The sequence below is a fragment of the Neopelma chrysocephalum genome, unplaced genomic scaffold (assembly GCF_003984885.1).
Source record: "Neopelma chrysocephalum unplaced genomic scaffold, ASM398488v2 Primary Assembly neopelma1_73b, whole genome shotgun sequence".
In the NCBI taxonomy this organism is placed as follows: domain Eukaryota; kingdom Metazoa; phylum Chordata; class Aves; order Passeriformes; family Pipridae; genus Neopelma; species Neopelma chrysocephalum.
The window spans coordinates 530,382-550,873 of NW_020897734.1; the positions used below are offsets into that span (position 1 = coordinate 530,382).

General features: G+C 41.3%; 1 protein-coding gene across 1 annotated transcript; it reads right to left on the reverse strand.

Annotated features, from left to right (window-relative positions):
• Window positions 1–1,215: 1,215 nt before the first annotated feature.
• On the reverse strand, window positions 1,216–20,213 carry SH2D1A (SH2 domain containing 1A). The gene is made up of 5 exons (XM_027687153.1): window positions 20,145–20,213; window positions 15,707–15,980; window positions 4,236–4,299; window positions 2,140–2,275; window positions 1,216–1,783 (listed from the first exon to the last, which is right to left on the reverse strand). Exons 2-5 carry the CDS (start codon window positions 15,841–15,843, stop codon window positions 1,743–1,745), a joined length of 378 nt encoding a protein of 125 aa, XP_027542954.1. The 5' UTR covers window positions 15,844–15,980; window positions 20,145–20,213; the 3' UTR covers window positions 1,216–1,742.
• Between the last annotated feature and the right edge of the window lie 279 nt (window positions 20,214–20,492).

Here is a 20,492-nt window from a genome sequence, read left to right on the forward strand (position 1 = left end):
CCCTTGGGTATCCAAAAGAAACAACACAAGCCTCTGTCTTAATAATTTACATCAGAAACTGAAACAACACTCTCAGCTTTAAACAGAAATGGCATCTTCTGGCCTATTTTATGTATTTTTTAGAAGAACAATGCACTTTTGGAGCCAGCCTTAGTCAAACAACTTATCCTCAGCTCACTGCACCGCAGAGCGGGTGAGCGGCTGCTGCTCGTGTGCCTCAGGTTTTGCACATGCAGCCTCGGCCTCTGCTTGAAGCCAATAGGACATTTCTATAGGAAACAGCCCTGGGGCAAAGTTCTTCCCACTACATTTATCCCTGCAATCATCTGCCAGGGATCGTTTCCAAGCACACTTGTTCCTGCTCCCAGGAGAGGCCAGGTAAACCTGGGCTCTAGACCCAGCACTTAGGAAAAGGGCTTCCCAGGAAGGCTGGGGCCACACACACACATACTGAGAGCACCCAGCAGCTCAGCTGGCTTTGAGGAAGGATGGTTTGCAGGAGCAACAGAGCTGGAGAGGAACAGCCAGGGACCAGCTGCCACAGGCTCACAACAGGCTGGGAAACCCTTAAGGCAGAGAGGAGGAGGGAGAGATTCAATGGGCACAAGTGACAGCAAAGCAGCCAGTGCGTTTGCTGAGTTATGTAACAATTAAAAAAACCCAGCCTTTAAATATTGTATTAAAGAGGAAATCATGCTGGATCTGCCACTGTATGGCACTATGTTAAGGTAAGACCTGTTTCAACCAACAAGCACATGTACCAGGAGGGCACAGAGCAACACGTACGCATACAGAGTAAAATACGACAGGACATTTCACTGCAAATGAAATTTGGCCTTCAGTGAGACAGAAACTGAGTCATGAACTGAAATTGTCACAACTTAGCAACAGTGTTGCCCACTAAACCTGCACAGCTGACAAGTCCTGTAGATTCAACCTCCCCTCCAGGAGCCCAGCAGCAGCATGGAAATACATGGATAGGAAAAAGAAAGCAGAGAAACTGTCACGAAAAATCATTTATCCGTTTAAATTGTATGCAAAGGTGGCTTGTTTCAAGTTCAGAGAACACCTAAAAGCAAAGAACCAGGCTTTCCACTTCACTGGGTGTTCTCAGTTACTCTGTGCATTGCTTATGCTTTTGATCATTTGTGCAAGCTACAGATTTTGTTACAGGGCAGAGCGCCTGCTGTGATGGGAAAGCAGTTAGTGGGGATCCTCACAGTGTCACTTCTGGAATATCTTTAGGAACTGTATGAATGACAGACACACAGCCCACCCAAGGCAAGGACACTTTAATGTAAACAATTCTCCTAAGGTTATAAAAGGGGACTTGCCCAGTTCTGCATAAATGCCAATCAGAACAAAGCAAAGCAGACTCCAAAGTTCAGCAATGTAAAGTTAGTAACAAATTATTAATTAAGAACTAATCTTGAAGGGAAAAATATTTTTTACTTGACATTATAAAGGGGAGAAAAGATATTCTGTTCATCCTTTTTTTGTCCTCTCTTAGAAAACAAACAAACAAACAGAAACCAAAAAAAAAATCTCACTCCAAATTCGAAGTATTCTGAAACTTAAACTTCTACATTTTGAGCTATAAATTCTATGAAATACACATTTCTGTAAATGTTACAAGAAAACTCATGGAGTTGTATTAACTATCATATAAATCGTTCTGGTTTAGAGCATGGACTAGAGGAGGCACTGGAAGATGTGGTTATGTCACAGGTGGGGAAACATCCTCATGATGGCTGCAGGTGGAAGTCATGGCCTTCATTCCTCCCTAAGAAAAATAATCAAAAAGATATGAAAGGATGAATACTGCAAGAAAATGGACGGATGAGAAGGCTCATACCTACATGAGTGAGGGTGCAGGTGAAAGAAGCAGCCATCGCTGCTATAGCACTCAGGAAGACAGTCAAAATCCATTTTCTCATTACATTGACAGGCCCTGTCTCTAAAGAGCACCTGAGTGACAGCATTTCAATCACACAGGAACAAAGTTAGGGTACATTTTTGGCAACGTCACTCTGTTATCTAGTTCAGGTCAAACGTACAAATAAGTCTAAGACCTCCATCTCTGCCACCATGGAGGGCTCTGCTTAGCTGCAGACGAGGCTCCCTCCACCCCACGAGTACCTGGGGAATATTTGGCTTTCATGTGGTTGATGACTGGGTGCTGCAGGGGTGTTACAATGCCTTGGTTGGGTTTCTGGAAGGCCGAGATGAGGTTGTGCACTTTCCGAAAGAGCCTCCGCTGGACCCCAGGCGCTGTCTGCAAAGTCAAAGGGTGAGAGGTGAGAAGGGGTACTGGGTGCCCAGAGCCTGTGCTGGGCTCGGGGTGCTGGCACAGGGGCCTTGTCCTCAGAAATGCACACAGCCCACAGGGAAGTAGCCAGCCATGGATGTGGACCCCCTGACATGCCAACTTAAAATGAGTCAATGAGCTGCGCTGCCCTCCCCATTCCCCAGGGCATCACAGACCCCCTGCACTGAGCGATTTCCAGCAGCACAGTGATGTCAGGTTGGGAGAGGGACAATTTCTGAACCACTACAAGAGAAACCTGCCACCCCATGCTTCTTAGGCAAGCTCACAAAGTGATCTTTCACTATTTCTGACCCTGACTTACTACAGCCAGTGACTTAACCTCCTTACCAATAATTTCCTGGCATGTATTAGTAAGATAGTTCCAGCCTGCAAACAACAGTAAGATAACCTAGAGAGCTACCTGGACTTACTGGGGAGTCCTTACACCACTAAATTTCAGCAAGGACACAAACCCTGCTCTGAACATTTGGTGCTGGCTTATAAGTTGAGTATTCCTGTCTATGTCTTGTACAAAGACAACAACTCAATGTTACCTATTTATTAAAAGTGGGAGTTTTTCTACTTTCTAAATTAGCAACTTTTCAAACACTATGAAATGAAACCACGTGTGCTTTTAATCAAAAATCCAGCATTTGTGCTAAATCCTTCAGGGCATTCTTGCAATAACACCTCCTCGCCACAGTCAAAGGAGGACAAGCATAGCCCCTGCCAACATTGTCACACTGGAGGGACAGTGCTCTCATCCAGCAGCTGTGAGCTAAATCCAACCTCTCTGGCACCAGCTGGAGTCTTCACACTGCCTGGGATTTCACCAGCACTGCTTTAATTTCCCTGCCTCGTCCTTGAAAGATGGGTGTGACCTGAGCTTGCTCAGAGACTAAACAGCTACAGGGAAGGAAGCAGAGACAGGCAAGGATCAGCTGCATCTGGAGCCTCTGTTGGCCTTGGAGGCACATTCCGTGGGGAAAAGTTGGATCTATGCTGCTGTTTCTAACAGCTGAGGCCGGCATGGTCTTAGCAACATATACTTAACGTTTCTGTTTGCTTAAGGGAAGGATTGGCATCATGGATCTGTAGCCAGCACCTTTTCCTGCAGAGGATGTAGAGAGTCCTGGGCCCAAGGGTGAATTGTTTACTCCACAGTAATGTCAGTCACTTCCACTCCCTAATCTGCTTTTGAGTAACCTTGAGAAACAGTTTTGTCTTTCAGAACACTGCTACCAATTCTATTATAATAATGGCGAAGGAATTATCCTTGTCTAGAAATTATATAATATTTGTAATAAGTGTTCATTAACATACAAACAGAAAGTAATTATGAATTAATAAAGAGTACATCCAAAGAACAAAAAATTCATAAAATAAATATAGGTTAACATCCCAATCCCATCAACCCAAATAGTTGTCTGTATTGCAAGTACTGTTTTTCTATACTAGAATTACTGTTTTCTTGTCAGATGGGTGAAAACATATTTTGTACCAAGTTTTGTTTACCCTGTATATATTTTTCTCTTATGATGAATTGATCTGGAGCAAAATTAACTTTAAAACAATGCAGATTGAAAATAATTTCTTTAAATATTCCCACATAAGTGGTACATGAATAGAAGGGAACAGATTGTGCTTGTCAAGTTATAAAAACAAAATATTTTTGCCACAAAATGATGGAAAATAATGCACTATTGCATTATGCAACAGCTGAAGTGAAACAGGGAATTAATTTATGAATTCTAGACTGTCAGAAGTGGCACCAAGACATCTTACTGATGGGCACACTCAAGATCGATTACCGTCAATGAAAATCAGACTATGCAGAAACATGAATAATTTGAATATATTTCATTAAATCTATAAGAATATGAGACAAGATGTAGAAATTTTCAGAAGAGAAAGGAGAAGTACACACCTCAGCACTCCAGGATCCAGTTTCTGTCTGGGACACTCTGTAGGTATAAACAAAACCCTGATGCCTGTGAAAAAAAAAAAATTAACATGTATTTATTACTCATTTTTCCTGACAGTTTTCACAAGAGCTACACTCTGTTATGTGGGAGTCAGTTCATCTGCTAACCTGTCCTTAAAAATAGATTCACCTATAAAGGCTAAATTGATAAAAAACCCACTGGCCAGATACAGCGTTCAATCTACTGAGTTCTTTTGGGATGAGAAGGACTGGTCTGACTCAGGTCTAGTTTAGCAGTATTCAGTTATTTTAGGTTAAGTGATGCTGCTTTCATTCCTGCCTCAGCATTTTTATTAATTTTTTTTTTCAGTGACCTCCTTTTACTGCCACACACCAGACGTACTTTCCCTGCAAGAGGAGAAGGTGTATTATTGGCTGATAGCATTACTGTTCTGTGACTCATTTAAATGCAGATGTTAACAGAAGCAATATCATGAGTATAATTTACTTGGAAAGCTAGACCCACAACAGGAAGGTAAATTAATTACTCTTTGCTTTGCCCACACATTCCTAACTCTCAAATACTGAGAAAGGAGACTTACAAGACTACGGAATCTCCATTCTGTTAATATCTAAGTCTTTTGATAATAAGGAGTCATACACCAATAGCACAAGACAAACTCTCATGTCCAAAGTCAGTCTTGCTTCTCTCATGAACCCAATGAATGATTTACATGGTAGATTATTATACAGATATCCAAAAATTTGTGTCAGAAAAAATTGATAGTAGTTCCATGGGTGCAACATTAATTTAGATGGTATCAGATAAGAAAGACTGTATTTCATACTACATAGATTTACATGAATACCTAGCAGGACTTCAGGGACTATTCCCTATTTCAGCATCAATTCCTATTCTTAAGAAAGCAGAAAAATACTGTATTTCTTTCCAAATATTCATGGTATTATAGCAGCTGCTAAAAATTTGCAGAAACCATCAATGACACAGATATCATATGATTGCAATTATTTACGCTCTGTGTCATGGCTCCTGGATAAATTCCTGTCTAAAAGTCATTGCAGCAACCTTTGCAAAGCAGTGTCTGGTATAATCTACCCAAGCAGGAAGTTGTTAACAGCTGGCACTCTGTTACAACCCCATGAAGTGGGAGCAAAATGCCTGTCATGATTTGTGAGATCTGCCCCCACCACACGACTCCCATTGTGATTAAATACAGAGGCGAAGGACACGAAGCCATTCCCTCCCACTGGGGCTGCTGCAGGGACAAGCTCCCTGTTCAGCAGATGAGACAGTGCCCTCCAGCTCCTCCTGCATGGGAATGTGACTGATGCTGCCCCACAATCCCACCACAGCTTCATCCACCTCTTCAGGCTCAACCTAGGGAGTAACTCCCTCAGAAACAAGACTCTCTGTGTGCCACCAGATAGATGTGAAAAGTGGCTGCCCATGTTCATTTCATGGAAACCTGAGGAGAAAAACAGCTGCCACTGCTTCCCCCACTGCTTCCCCCAGGAAGCTGCAGTCCATCAGGGATCTGGACCTTGTGAAGAGGTGTGAGCAACCTGTTGTGGCTGCAGGAGGAGGGAAAGATGAGGAAGGACAACACTGCTCTCCTGTCCATGCCATGGCACCACAGACACTGGTGTTTTAGGCCACAGCTCAAGCCCAATTGCTTAAAAGTACATCCCTCTAAGACATTAGATGATGTATGTTCATGTTCAGGGAATCCCATGTCTCCCTTTAGGGCTCTCAGACAATCTCATACCATCAGGTTCTTTCTTGAAGCCTCTGAGAGCTGTGGCTGTATTGTCAGCTTTTCAGGAGTACCTGATGTTCATGTTAATTTTGTTTTAAAAATCACAAGGAGTTTTCCTATACCTAAGTATGCAGCACACCAGCCAATATATGGTTAAGGAAATGAGGATTTTAAAGACTATAATGTACTGGGAAATACCAGAGAGGTACCGCCATTTAGTCCCATCTCTTTGAAGTGGGTATTTAACCATCTCTACAGTGATTTTTTTCAAGTCTCAAACCCAACAGAATTGGTATCTATGAATCTAAGACTCATTCTCTTCCCTTCTGTTTTTAATACTACACTGTACATAAGTGTATGAGCAACCTGGACGAGTGGGTGGCATCCCTGCCCACACAGGGGAGCTGGAACTAGGTAATCTTTAAAGTCCCTTCCAATGCAAGCCATTCCATGATTCTACTACTCATCCTTGCTCCTGGTTGTCCCAAAGCATTCCAACCGCTTCAATCTCTTTAAAATCTGATTTTCTCACAAATGGCTCAGCTGTCTGGAAAGCCACCATCTGTTGTTTCTTTCATCGTTTTCTCTACCTAAGAGATTGCATGAGTTGAAGTGGTTGGGGGGCTGTGGTGCTGCTCTGGCTCTGAACTGTCTGATGGCTCTCAGGACTCTGCCAGAAGTCCTTTCTACATTGAAAAATAGAAGTCAGATTAAGTAATATTCAATGCTGAATTGTGGTGAGATGTAAGATAGACACCTATTCCATATTTTTCAAAAAATTATAATGCAAAATATTTCCACTGAGCACAGGGAAAGTACAAAGGATAATTCAGATTAAAAGCCCCTGAGATACAGAAAAAGGAACAAGAATTTGGGAACACAGGTGCTTTCAGCACAGCATGGAGAATGGGAGGAGTGCTGCTATCCCATTGCTATCACAGCCTCATGAGGGACAACTGAGAGCTCTCCGCTCACCTGGCATACGTTCATGTTTTTTCCTTGAGAAGAAAATCCTGAAAGACCTGAAAGGTTTTACTGTGCTTAAGTTGAAAAACACAACATTATCATCTGGTTTTTGCTCTGAAGCCATCAGGAAACAGAGCCAGCGTGTAGATGGGAGATGGCCTTGGCATCCACACCTGCTTGTTCAAAGGAAATGAGCAAAGGAAGGAGGATGCATTTTCTTGAGAGGGTGAACAGCTAGATCTTCCCATTTCAGCACTTTCCATTGGGACCTTGGTTTCCACAAAATGATTTACAGCTCTTCTGATAAGTACTCTCCCAACGAACATGATCTTATCAAAACTTTCTGTCATGCGGCAGGAACTTACTTCATTACCACTTCAAAGAGTTTTTTACCTTCCACGTACAAATGACATGATTTTGATGAGCCAATTTTACTGCTACATGGGCACAGCCTCCTGTGAGAAAGGTTTTCATGATTTAAACTACCCAACGTTAACTAAGATCAGTGTGGGCTGAAGGAAGATCAAGGTGTTTTTCTTAAAAGTTAAATACACAAGTTAAAGTTGAGTTTGTAGAGAACATTACCTTCCAAAGAGCAAAACATGTAACAACAGGCAAAAGCAGGTGAAAAAGTCCATTTACTGGAGCTTAGGTCTCAGGAAATTAGAAATTCCCCAGTCACCATGAGAGGACAGCTTAGTTTTCTACATTTCACTCTATTCAGGGCAGAAAAAAAGTTCCTAGAGTGACACAATGTCCTTATATGTGGTGTGATCTCAGAGAGCACTCTTACAGTGACACTGGTGTACCAGCATATCTTGGAGGAGGACCAGCTCCTGATGCCCAGGCAGAGATTCAATGAAGGGCTCCTCAGTCCCTTCACCTGTCCCGAGGACAGACACAAGCCTCACTGACAAGAACAAAGTTCCTCTCTCATGTCACTGAAGCTCAAGGTGCAGGAGTAATCATGAATTAACATCTTAATGAATAAGGTCTTGTAAATTTTTTATCAAAGGCAAAAAATGCCAAAATGCTGGTGAAGGGAAGCAGAAAACAGCCACTGGTGTAAGGACAATATCAGATAGCACTTATGAAAGAGTGCTTTGGTCACCACTGATGATATTTTTATGACATGTCGCTTATTCTTTCATCTCCGTAAGAAAGGACATGTTATACTAGCTGGGAACTGCACCAACACTGTCTCTGTTGCAATACCTTCACTCAGAAAAGTTTGTCAAAGGAAAATCTAGAAAAAGTTTCTATTACAGGAAATAGTCCACTTCATATTATAGGCTTTTTTTTCCTTTATAGCTAGATAATTCCTCCGAAAGAGTTACAAAGGCATTGTTCACAGATGACACACTGAAACAGCATCTGTCTACCTGTCCTCTCCACTCCTCCTTTTCAACTGTGTTCAGACTTGTTAAAGCTGCATTTACTTTAACAGGTGAATAATTACAATCTTCTGCACCATTAAAACAGCCGGAAGACATTAGCCACATGCTGCAGATTAAAATTAACCATGACATTTCAGCTGCATGGTATATTTTAAAATAATTTTGCATCTCAGTTAGGAAATTTTATTAAACTAACTTATATTCATTTCTGAGTCCAAAATGGAAAAAATAAAGAGAGACAAGGGAAAGCCATGTCAGCAATAAATGACATAATTTCTTCCTCTGTATGCAGCTTTCTCTTCAAATGTCATTGCATTATATCAATCAGAGCTTCTTACTTGGTACATTTGCAACCCGACCTTACCTTGGAATTTCACTTTGCAACATTGTTTAAGAACCAGACAGTGCTGTGGCCTACAAACAGAGATCCTGAGCACTATACACCAACCAGACTCAGTTTAGTATAACTTTGTCACATTTCAGCATTTCAGACTGAAATTTCATTTCTTAGGTGTTTGCCTCAGCCTATTTAGGGATGGAGAATGGAGAAGCATCAGAGAAGGGGCACGTTAGACAAAATAATGCTTTTCCCATGGTAAAAAAATAATCTTCTAATTGTTGGGGGGGGGTTGCCCGATTTCTGGAGTAACATATAAAATTTATTTGAAATAAGGTATATCTCTTGTACTCTCTGAAAGCAGTGGTGGCTCTCTAGGCTGCAAGACAGACACTCTAAAGATTTTCAGCAGCTGCAGCATCACCATGTCTGGGCTGGCTGTACCATGAACACTCAGCTAAGCAGTGTCCATGATCTCAAGCCACAAGAAATGTATGTGTGTTGCCTGGCCTGGATTAGTGAGTAAAAAAAGAGAAGGTAATTTAGCAATTGGGCATCTTGAAAAGGAAAACTGGAGTTGGGTGGGATGGATGTGGAAGGAAAGAAAAGAGGATCTATGTCTATGCAAGCTGGGCAAGGAAAGAGCAATTCTATATGGAGGTGAAACACGAGGAGGTTTGAGCTGGAAGCAGCACAAAATGCTGGAGGGAGGAAAAACAGGAAAAAAGATGGGTGTTTTGGAAGCAAAAGTTATGTGAAACACTGAAACAGACCTCAGCAATGCAAGCAAAGTCAGCAAGTTGTACAGAATAACATCGGGCAGTCTCAAAATCCACTCCCATGGCCCTCACCATTGGGAACCTGAAGCTAAAGGATACTGCTCACCTGAGCCTCCTGTGTCACCGTTTCTCTGAAATGAAGTTAAACTCTCCATCTCACAAGCAGAGGTAATGCTTAGAAACCACTTGATGCTGTGGAGATGAGTACTACAATGCCCTGGAGAGGAAGGCCACAGGGGAGCTCATGGAGCACTCAGTGCTTTTGGAGTGAGGAGTCAATGGCACACAGCAGATGAGCATGAGAGGTCATCCAACCAGCCGCTTAAACTTACTTCATTTTCTTCCTTTTTCCTTTTCAATTATTGTAGTCCTGCTTGGTTTATTAATCACAATCTTGTTATTTTACACAGGAGAAAATCCTATTTAAGTTTCTCCTCGCTCTATTTTAGAATTTGCATTTTCTGGTTGACAAGCAGCCTGGTTCCCTCCTTATTTAGGTCTCAGCTATACAATCAAGGCACAACAACTTAGCAATTGCCACCCATCAGCTAACTCAAGCTGAAGAAACGGCATTCACGTTGAGATGACGTGCAAGATACAAGCTCTATGTCAGCAAAAGTGAATAAAAGAGTTTAAACTGATGTTTACAACATCTGAAAAGCCCAACAGAGTCACTGTAGCTTAACTCACAGCAGCTCTTGAGTTTACATTTCTGTCCCTGATTTCTGTCACTGATTCCCCTACCAACACTTCTTGTGGTAAAAATTTACCTGTGATACTGCATTAGTAACAAATATTACCTTTCTGTAATGCTGTAGCACTGTAAAGCAAACACATTATCTTGATTTATTATTCTGAAATTAACAATACCTTGAGAGAGAGAAAGTGAGATCTTGTATAATGTCTCTGAACTTATGCAGAGATTTCTGTGGAAGATTGTTGGTATCTTCACCACTTCAACACTCTAAACCATCTGAAGAAAAGCTGCTGATTTACCTAAAGAGCAAGTGTGTAGCCTGAGAAAGGTTTGTGTTGGTCTGATATGAGGAGATACCAGGCAAAAGCAATACCTAAAAGAGGAATTTCTTCAAATTCAGAAATAAAATGAGAATTTATTCAAACCTGAGATGCTGAATAGAAAGAAATTACTTTATGGTGGGCCAGTAACTAAGCTTCATAAATTCCATGATTCAGGCTGTCTACATTTCCAAGGAAAGCCATTGGAATATCTGAAAGTCATTAGCCAAGTAATACTCAGCAAACACGACACTCACTGATTAGCAGGAAGCTGAAATACTCACGCCAGTAAAATTTACTGTCATGCTATAGAAGACTCTTTTCAAAGCTGAAAACAGCGTGTGATATTTACAACAGCAACACTGAATTGAGGGGCTTCTCCTTTTGTTCCAAATTACTTTTCAAATTATGATGATAATTATGTGCGGTGTTATAATAAACACAATTATTCTGCCATTTCTATCAAAAATATTACATAGGAAACAAAAGAAACGCTGAGCTGAAGCTGTGATCCTGTATTGCGCCCTCACACTGCACAGCTGATGCCTCTGCCGCATCAGAAAGTTTCAGCACGTTGCCTTGAACTTGTGCACCGTGGTTACAGTGACAGAAAAAATAGCACACGTAAAATCTGATAGGACTGCAGCCTATCCCTGTTGCCATTACTGTTGCTTCAAGAGCTCTAAATAGCTTTCAATTCCAGCTTTTGATTATTCTCCACAAATTGAATGCAGCACAGTACATGAATGGCTGGTCTCAAACAAATCATCTGAACATACAGTTTGACAAGCACGTCATGTTTGTCTTACTTAAAGCTCCAAAACAACTCCTAACATTCCCAGTATTTTCAAGTATAGGAATTTTAAAACCCAAACTACAAATGCTTTATCTTTGCCAATTCAGGCATGAGCTGCTTGTTTCTGCATGTGTGCTCATATATCTGTAAAGGAACATGGGGCTTTTGGCACTCTCAGGTATTTTATTTATACATTTTTCAGGCAGGGTTTAAGAGGCTGCTTCTCAAACTAGTCACCATTAGTGTGCCCCATGTCCCCCATTGACTTCATTAGGAGCTGTGAGCACAGAGGATTTCTGAGGGTGCTAAAAATGTCAAATGGGGCATTGAGCAAAGAGGAAACCAGACCAGTAAAGAAAGTTCCCTGGAACAATCAGCTTTTGATATTAGAACCCTGGTGTACCATGTGTAGTGTCTAACATGTTTACAGGTAAAACGTGTATGTTTTTTAAAGCATATGCATTTCTTGTAGCCCAGTTTTCAGGAACAGCAAAAAAACCTTGCTTTTCAATGCAAATTTAAAAAATCCCAGGAAAAGATCGTGTACTTCTGTTGACATATTCACAATATCCTTAAAGTATATATTATCAATTCAATAATGATATTCATTCAGTGAAGACCTTGGGAGTATCTGGTATTAAAATCTTTGCCAAAATCTGAAGGCAGCACCTCTGTTTGCAAGAGCCCAGGGGCAGACAGCTGCAAATCAGAACCTTCCTACTCTTCCATGCATAGTGTAATTGTGGTCTTAAAATATTTGTGAAGGGGGTCCTTTGTGCTTTGCCACAGTCACACCAAAAAAACATTCATTCTCTCTTTGAAGGCTTTCAGGTACACCATGTGCACACTGTGGCTTCGGATAGCAGAAAGCAGCATTCAAGGGAGATAAATCAACAGCTCAGGAGAAACAAAGAAAAGAGAAAGGAGAGTTTTCTAGATGAATGCTCCAACAGGGTCCTGCCTGCTGCAGTTACCCATCTCTATAGGTCAGGTTTTATGCTACTACCTGTCTCTTTTATGCTTGCCCTGTAAAATCAGTGTCAGTCACAAGGGATTCATGAAGTCTTTGACTCTTCTCCTTTTTAAAGGTCAGGGCTCCACTTTTTAATTGGAAAAGCAAAAGGTGAATGAGCCTGACCGTGAACGGTGCAGTCCTTACCGTGTGCCTTAAGATGCTCAAAGGCTGCCACAATATGTCAGGGCTTTTTGGAGCTGTCCTAGGGGGAGGGTGTGGTGGTGATGGTGGCTTTACAGATTTATGCAGTTTCTTGGGAAAAGGAAACATTTTTTGAGCCTAAACAAAGCAATGGAATCACAGAACTTGACAATTACTGTACCTGGAGCTGGAAGGGCAGCCACCTATGGAAGTTCAAACTGATCATACAGGTGTCATCCAAATACATGTTTAATGACCTTTTTGATAAATGGATAAATGTTTCTTTTCTCTTTATCAGAACCATGCCTTTTAATTCCCCCACGATAAAAAAAACCCAAACCAAACCAAAACAAAAAAACTAAAATGGGTTAGAACTGGGAAGCTTCATGGGTTTAGGTTTGTTTTGTTTTACATCTCAACAGAAGTGGAGGGAGAGGGGAAAGAAGAGGGACTGAACATGTTTTGATTTTGGAAAACTATTTTTCTCTTTTTGTTTTCTAGGGGCAATAGAAGTATCCCTGACAGTATGAAACAGACTCCCTTCTGTTAGAAATTCCTGTTGCAAAGATGTAAAATGTTTTGTTTACCTCTGATACTTATTGCGATATGTCTAATGGATGACCAGCTTTGTTTCTGATGTTTCAAAGATTACTTCAGTACTTTTAGTAAATACATCTTTAGCCTGATCTTGTTATATTTATGTATTCCTACAGTGATCTTCAGCACAGATTCTGAACCAAAATGTAAATTTCTGAATCACTTTGTTATTCCTAACAATTTTCACGATTATTTAGGAGAAAGTATAAAAAAGCAGAGAGGTATTTATTTTTCTTTGATTTTCTTTTTCTTAAACAGTGAATACAGCAACTGCACATTTCCTTCAGTTTTTACCAAAGCCCCCATGCACACACATGCTTACCACCTGTTCCATCTCTGCCCATGATGTTCAGACTGGAATTTGGACAGGTTATGTCCATTAGCTTATTTTGCCAAAACCAGGCTTAGCATCCTCCACTGAACACATATTATATTTCTCATGCCTTCCTTTCTTGCTTCTCTAATCTCTCCACTAAAGTGTCTGCTTTGGTAAACTTCACCTGTCAAAGCACTTTTCTAGTTTATAGCCCACATTTCTTCAAACTGTCATTGCTATCTTTAGTGTGAGATCCTTTCCTGGTATCTTTATAATAACTGTCTCCAAAGTTATTGTGTGATATGTTTTTTACCATATCTGCTATTTCTTCCATAATACTTTGAATTGAAATATTAACAAGTATTGGAACAAAGGCTTAGCTCTAGCATTTTTCAGCCACCTTTCTGTCTGCATAAGATCATAATCACTGTAATATTTTTCATTTAATTTTTTATCTGGATTTATCCAAGATGTTATTTCCTGTACAAAATAAATATTGAGGATCTATGTTCTGTAAGAAACCTGCATAACATTCACCATTAATTTTTTTGCTTTTATCCTTTTGTTTATCATATATACGTTTGAATGCAACATACCATGAAGGCATGAATGGCACATAATTTCCAAAAACAATTAAGTAGTGTTCTGTTTCTTACTGAAGTCTCTTTTCCTCCAAAGATTGCAGAGCTTAACAGTTAGAAATCCTTTAATTTATTCCTATTTTCATTTTCTATATTCTATTTCATTCATGAAATTTCTTTAGAAGGACATAAACTACCACTAATATAGCAAAAAATACCAACTTGATTGTGTGCAGATGAAAGACCTTGTTACATACCTATACCCTGATTTAGACTAATGGTGGACTAATTTTAGTATTCTCTATTTTATTCAGCATCGTAACACTCTGCCTGACCCTTCCTGTAATGCCTTGGTGTTTCACGTGTATTGAATGACTTCTGAGTGTAAAGGTGATATATCACCATTTCCTGTGATGGTTATTTAAAAGAGATTCTGCTTTTATTACCTATTCCCACCACAGGAATCATGGCACTCCTTACCTCTTGCTATGTCTGTTCCATTTTCATTTAACTCAAGATGCTTCTTATTTCCCATTTTTCATCTCGTTATTAAGGTATTTGTTAGCAGAAGCACCTATCTTGGTTCACCTTCTGGTTTCATGAGAGAATAAAAAATACATCTTCTGTGACAAAGATTTTCCCTGAGAAGAAGGCTGTGTATTTCTCGATTGCCTATGACCTCCTTGCACATCTCCATTTACTGGTCTACAACGGGGGGATAATGATGCTCACCGAGGGCTTAACTACATATTGTTGGAAATGTATTCAAGAGATTTGGGGAAAACCTGACTTCTTCTTCTTCTTCTGTTTTTTTTTTGCCAGGTACCTGAGTTCCCCGTTAGCTAATTTTGTACTGGATCTGAAACAATTTTCTCTTGTGTTCCTTCTCCTACTGAAATAAGGCATAAGTGTCTTGATAGACACATCTTTGTTCTTCCAATGCAACAGTACAGCATAATCAGGACTTCCAAGACTTTCGCCAACAGTAGAGTAATTAAATTTCCTCATTAAAATGAGGTCCTATGAATATGAAATCCTCCAGCTTTCCCAGGGGAACCTGTCTACCCTCTCTCTGACAGACTACCCCACTGGATCACTCCCTTTTCACCCCATTTCATGAAACATTACCACTTAGTTTGTTACCCATCAGTATTTCATGTGCATTACAGGTAGTTTCACCTCATAGTTCATGGGACACTTAGCCTGATTGAGAGCATCCTGAAGCAAAGGCTTGTTGTGGATGACAGTACTCCACATTACCCTCCCCGATGACAGGGGATGCTGGGGATGTTGCTGAGAACACTCAGGAGCACAGTAAAGAAGCAGAAGAACACAGGCAGAAAGCAAGAGAGTTATCCAGCACAAAGAGGCAGTACACACCATCTTGAGCCAAGTTGCCTGGCACTTCTCCATGGCACCTTGCTCATCCTTCCTATGTGCTCCTGGCCTGCTTTCTCTTTTTCTGTTTTTGCCCATAGGAAGCGTGGTCTCCGCAAGGCAAAACCTGCTCCTCTTCCCTCTGCAAAGGACCCCACATCCCTCACACACCCATCTGCCTTAAGACAAGATGAAGGAGCCAAAAGTGTCACACACATAAGCAAAGGGTAATATTAGCACACGTTCTGTTGTGGGGACTCCCTGTATTGCAGAAGCGAAGGTTGGAAATCAGCCGCCACCTGAGCAGCCCTTCTCAGCACCCCGCTCCCAGCCCCAGTGCCCTGCCCGCACCCCAGGGCGGTGATGGCAGCACTCACAGCACGCAGAGGCAGTAGGCTCCGGGGATGGTCTCGCTGTCCCGCAGCAGGTAGCTGCCGTCCACACCCGCCTCCAGCAGCAGCTTCTCCCCAGCCTCCCGCGTGATGCGCCCGTGGTAGATGGGCAGTGTGTCCATGCTGGGGCCGTCTCCCACTGCAGGGAGCTCTCCCTGTGCACGGCGCTGCCTCCAACTGTGCCTCAGCCGTGTGCTCCCCTCAGCTTCTCTGTCTTGGTGACAGATGTAAACAGGATGTGTTCACACCCCTGAAGCCTCTGCAAGGGGCAAGACAGCACTGAGGGAAGAGTGAGGAACGAACACAGCATTTTTGTGGGTTTTTTTTTCCTTTGCCCCTTTCCGTTTTCCTTTTGCATAGGCTGTAACATCCTCACAGCATCACAGCTCTCCCACAGAGGTGTCATTTCACAGCCACCCTCAGCCAAGTGGCTCCACTTGGCAGGGATGGGACCAGTGAAGCACACGACGGCCACAGGGCCAAGGGCCACCCTGGTTGGGGATGGGAGGGCAGGACCTGGGTACCACTGTCAGTGGCTGCACCAGGCACTTTTTTCTTTTGGTGTTAACCCAAGGGAATTATTATCCCAAGCAGGGATTATTTCTTAACCTCCCGTTTTTAAAATCCCCAGGGGTGAGACAGTAGAGGAAGTAAGCTGCCTTCTTGCCCCACCAGGAGTCCCTCAGTGAGGGACTGGGAAAGCTGCAGAAACCTCAGCTCAAGAGGGACTGAAAACTCCCTTTTCTATTTCAATATACAGGTGTTCATTACCCTCTTTACATGAACTTTGGGGCTCTGCCATCCTGCTTCATTTTTTAAACCAGTTGTTAAAGTATTTGCACACGTAGCTGCTGCCTACTGCAAACGTGATTAATGTGGATGGTGACGAGCTGTAAAGCTGGCGCCTATTTCTTCTTATTTTCCAAACTACCTATACTCTTGGGGATTCATCTAACTTTCCCATTTCTTAACCTATTCTCAATAATAATAACTGATTTCAGAAAAAGTATGTGTGTAGTTAGCTGGAGAGGAAAACCAACCAGAATCATTCAGTTCTGCAGGTCTCATTGCCCACCTCATTAGATTTCAACTAAAGAAAATCATAAAACTTTTGACCGTGAGATCCTCTCCTAATCATGGAGTCACCACATTACCCAGCCAACCTGCATATCCAGCACCTGGATGAAGCAGCATCTCTTACTGTGAGAGAGCTGTTAATACCCAATTTTGCTAGTGTGGGTAAGAAATCCATAAAACTCCAGCTACTGAACCCCAGCCCCAGGCTTCCATACAAATCCCTTTATGACCACATTGACTAGGGGAAATGCAGCTTTTAAGAAGTAATGGAAATGCTGGATTTGGGAACATGGGACAGTAACTGAGGCACTAAGCAGGATAAACCAAACCAGAGGACATAGGTGCCTCCTGGGCAAGAGAGAAACCATGGCATGCTAACACAGCTCTGTACCACACTATCGAGGCTGGAGGAATCCACCCTTCTCCCAAACAAGCCATCTTCACTGCAGCTTGGCATCCAGTCATTCTCATATGGACTGCTCAGTATTCAGGTTTCCATCCATTTAATCTCATCTGAAGTATCGTTTGCCATCCTGTTTCATGCTGCTGCATCTGCACAGTGTGGCCTAGAAGGCAAACTACAAAATAGAGCAGCAGGCTCAGGAGCATAAGGAAAACAAGAGAGAACTGAGGCTCAAGGGGGTGCTGCTCCTGTTGGGACTTTGTCCCCACTGCCTTCCACAGAAAATGGGGATTTCTTTAAGCACCCAAGCCTTGCCCCATGGGACACTGGACACTTCCTTTGTTTTGTTTGGACAGTACTCAATATATTCTGGACACAACAGTTCTGTGCCTTCCCTAAATCAGTCCATTTAGCAGTCCCTGCAGTATATTCTAAAAAATTTATCCAAAAAAATACATGAAGGAAAGGAAGCACTGAAAAGTGCTCTGAAATATTGGGTCATGAGAAACGGGCTTAGAAAGACAGACCTCTTTGGTCATCAAGTCTACTTCTCTGCTATCTTAGCCAAACACATCATATAATCCCTTTCAGAAACTCATTTAAGTCCATCTTAAAAGTAGCTTGGGGTTTGTTGTTATTGTTGTTGTTTCCACTGTTCTCACTGGAAAGCAATTGCAGAACATTGCTATTCTGTTGTTTGAAAACCTGATTCCAATTTCCATCCTAAATTTATTCATGACCAATTTATGCTCATTTGTTCTTGTGCCAATGTTGTCCTTCAGTTTAAATAGATGTTTTTCCTCCTAGAGCTTATGCCCATGCAGTATTTATAGTGGCCTCCCTCAGCATGCATTTTGCCAAACTCCTCTCACGCTACCTTCCCATGGTCACTCTAATCATTATTTTCCATAGCTTCCCAAAAGTGAAGTGAATCATTTTGTGAATAGTGTGCACTATTCTGTCTGATTTTTAATGTGTGCCTCATGCCTCATTACAGGAGTTTCATTATCCTGGTGACAATACCTTGCTTTGTATGGTCTATATTTTCCCTTCCTTAGTCCTTACCTATGAACACACAGGTATAGTAGAAACATGGTTAAGAAGACCCAGAAGCACGGACTTGCAATAAAATCCTTCTGAATTTCATCCATTTTATCCTATTCTCAAGGTTACTCAAGTTCTTCCTAAATGAGAGTGCTATTCATCTCTGTAGTGACAGTGCCTCCCTCCCTTATGCCACTGGTAAATTCCATTAGCACACACTTATTTTTTTATGGGATCATCATTAATAAAAAATGTTAAATAATATCAGGCCCAAGACTGATGCTTGGGAAGCCCTACTGCCTTCCCTCAGTCCTGATCTCCACCTACTTCTCACATTCTTATTCACTTTTCAATTTCTGTACTAATCTCCCCTTTTAGCTAATAATTTCCCACATGGCGTTGTACCAAATGCTGTACTTAAGTTTAGATAATTATCTCTAAGCACTTCCTTTGTCTAGAAAAATCAATTATGATATTTCAGGCACCGGAACTTGTAGAAGTACCTGAGAAGTGGAGGAAGGGGAGACAAAGTGAAATTACCGTAAGCTTTTTGAACACCTGCAAAGATTTGGGCTTTCGTTTTCAGATGAGCTGCTTCATTCATCCCTAGCAATGACATTTTCATACATTGTTGAATTTTATAACAATTCTGAATATTATAACACTAATGCAAGAGCATCATTAAAATTCTTGGATATTGTTATTTGACTGAAAATAAGAATGACCTTGAAGACCTTTGTGAAATCAATGCTACTGCAGAACTGTTACAGGAAGGCCTTGTATAAAGGGCTATAAAGCAAGATAAAAAGCAAAATACTTGCATTGGTAGTTTTGCTGATACAACAGTATTACCATAAATGCCATTTGTGTAGAACTACTGAAAAAGCAGCTTCAAAATCAAGAGCTTTTGCGAAGTTTTTGCAAAAATATTTAGCTGGTAAAATGCCCCATTAAAACGCAGCTAAATCTAAATATGATTTTCATTATTTCGTGTCACTTTCATTTTTAGTGTAATCTAACAAAATATTCAGAACAACTGCACAGAATAGTATCTGCAGAGAGAGATTTGCTATTAACATAAGAAAGTGGTTGAGATTCAGTAAAACATTGGTTATTTTAGAGTATCTGCAGAGTCACCATTATCGTGTTTCCTTTTTGAGCTGAAATGAAAGAGGTTGGGAAAAGCAGGCTACAATTAGCAAATGTGCAAGTAGCTGTAAGGTTCTGAGCATCAATGTAGAAGGAGAATCCAAATAAATTTTGGCTTAAAGTTCAAGTATTAGTATATATTTGTATTGCTTCCATGTTAGTCATGATATTCTATGCATGTTGCTTAGGGGGAAAAGGAGAAAAAAATGGAAGATGGTAATAATAAATGAAGTTGGGATGTAGGTGTGGATTCCAGCTTTATCCTCCAGGACAAATACATGGTTCAGATTGAGAAAGGCCAACCAGGGTTTAGCCTGGAGAAAAGGAGGACCTTATTGCTCTCTGCAAATATCTGAAAGGAGGCTGTAGGGAGGTGGCTGTCAGTCTCTTCTCTCAGGTAACAAGTGACAGGACAAGAGGAATGACCTCAACTTGCACCAGGGGAGGTTTAGATTAGATATTAGGAAAAGTTTTTTCATGGAAAGCATTGGAACATACTGCCCACGGAAGTGGTGGAGTCACCGTGGAAATGTTCAAAAATGCGCAGACATGGCACACATATTTTAATGGTGAATGTGGTGGTGCTGGGTTGATGGTTGGACTTGATGATCTTAAAGATCTTTTCCAACCTTAACAATTCTAGGATTCTATAAAAACTGCTCAAATCTTTGGGTAGTTGTGAGGGTGGTTGCAAATCCAGGCTTGTGCCCCTTTCAAATTAAACGTATAGCCTAGGGAAAACCTCCTTACCTCAGAATATCCAGTCCTCAAGGTGCACATGAACTATTTTGGGAATTTCTGTGCAGGGCTCAGAACTTGAAAAAACAAACTTTTTCATCACCTGGGAATCGGGTGTTTGGTGTCACCAATCAGAATTGATTCTGGGGAAGAACAGAGAATACAAAAGGTTATGGACCTTTACGAATGAAACTCTCTGTACTCACCAACATTTGTCTTCTGAGCACAGGTAAATGCCCACATACCAGAAATGACGACATTTCACTGAACTTTAAAAATATTATTTCCTCTGTGCAATCTCACTGCTTACCTGTGCAGTTGTTTTGAATGCTTTGTGAGTGAGAGAACAGTAAAATTGAA

Coding starts and splice junctions, on each gene's coding strand:
- SH2D1A (XM_027687153.1), bottom strand. CDS start 15,843: ATGGACACACTGCCCATCTACCACGGGCGCATCACGCGGGAGGCTGGG. Junction 4,300..15,706: donor GCCTACTGCCTCTGCGTGCT/GTGAGTGCTGCC, acceptor TTTTTTTCACAG/GCATCAGGGTTTTGTTTATA. Junction 2,276..4,235: donor CTGGATCCTGGAGTGCTGAG/GTGTGTACTTCT, acceptor TTGACTTTGCAG/ACAGCGCCTGGGGTCCAGCG.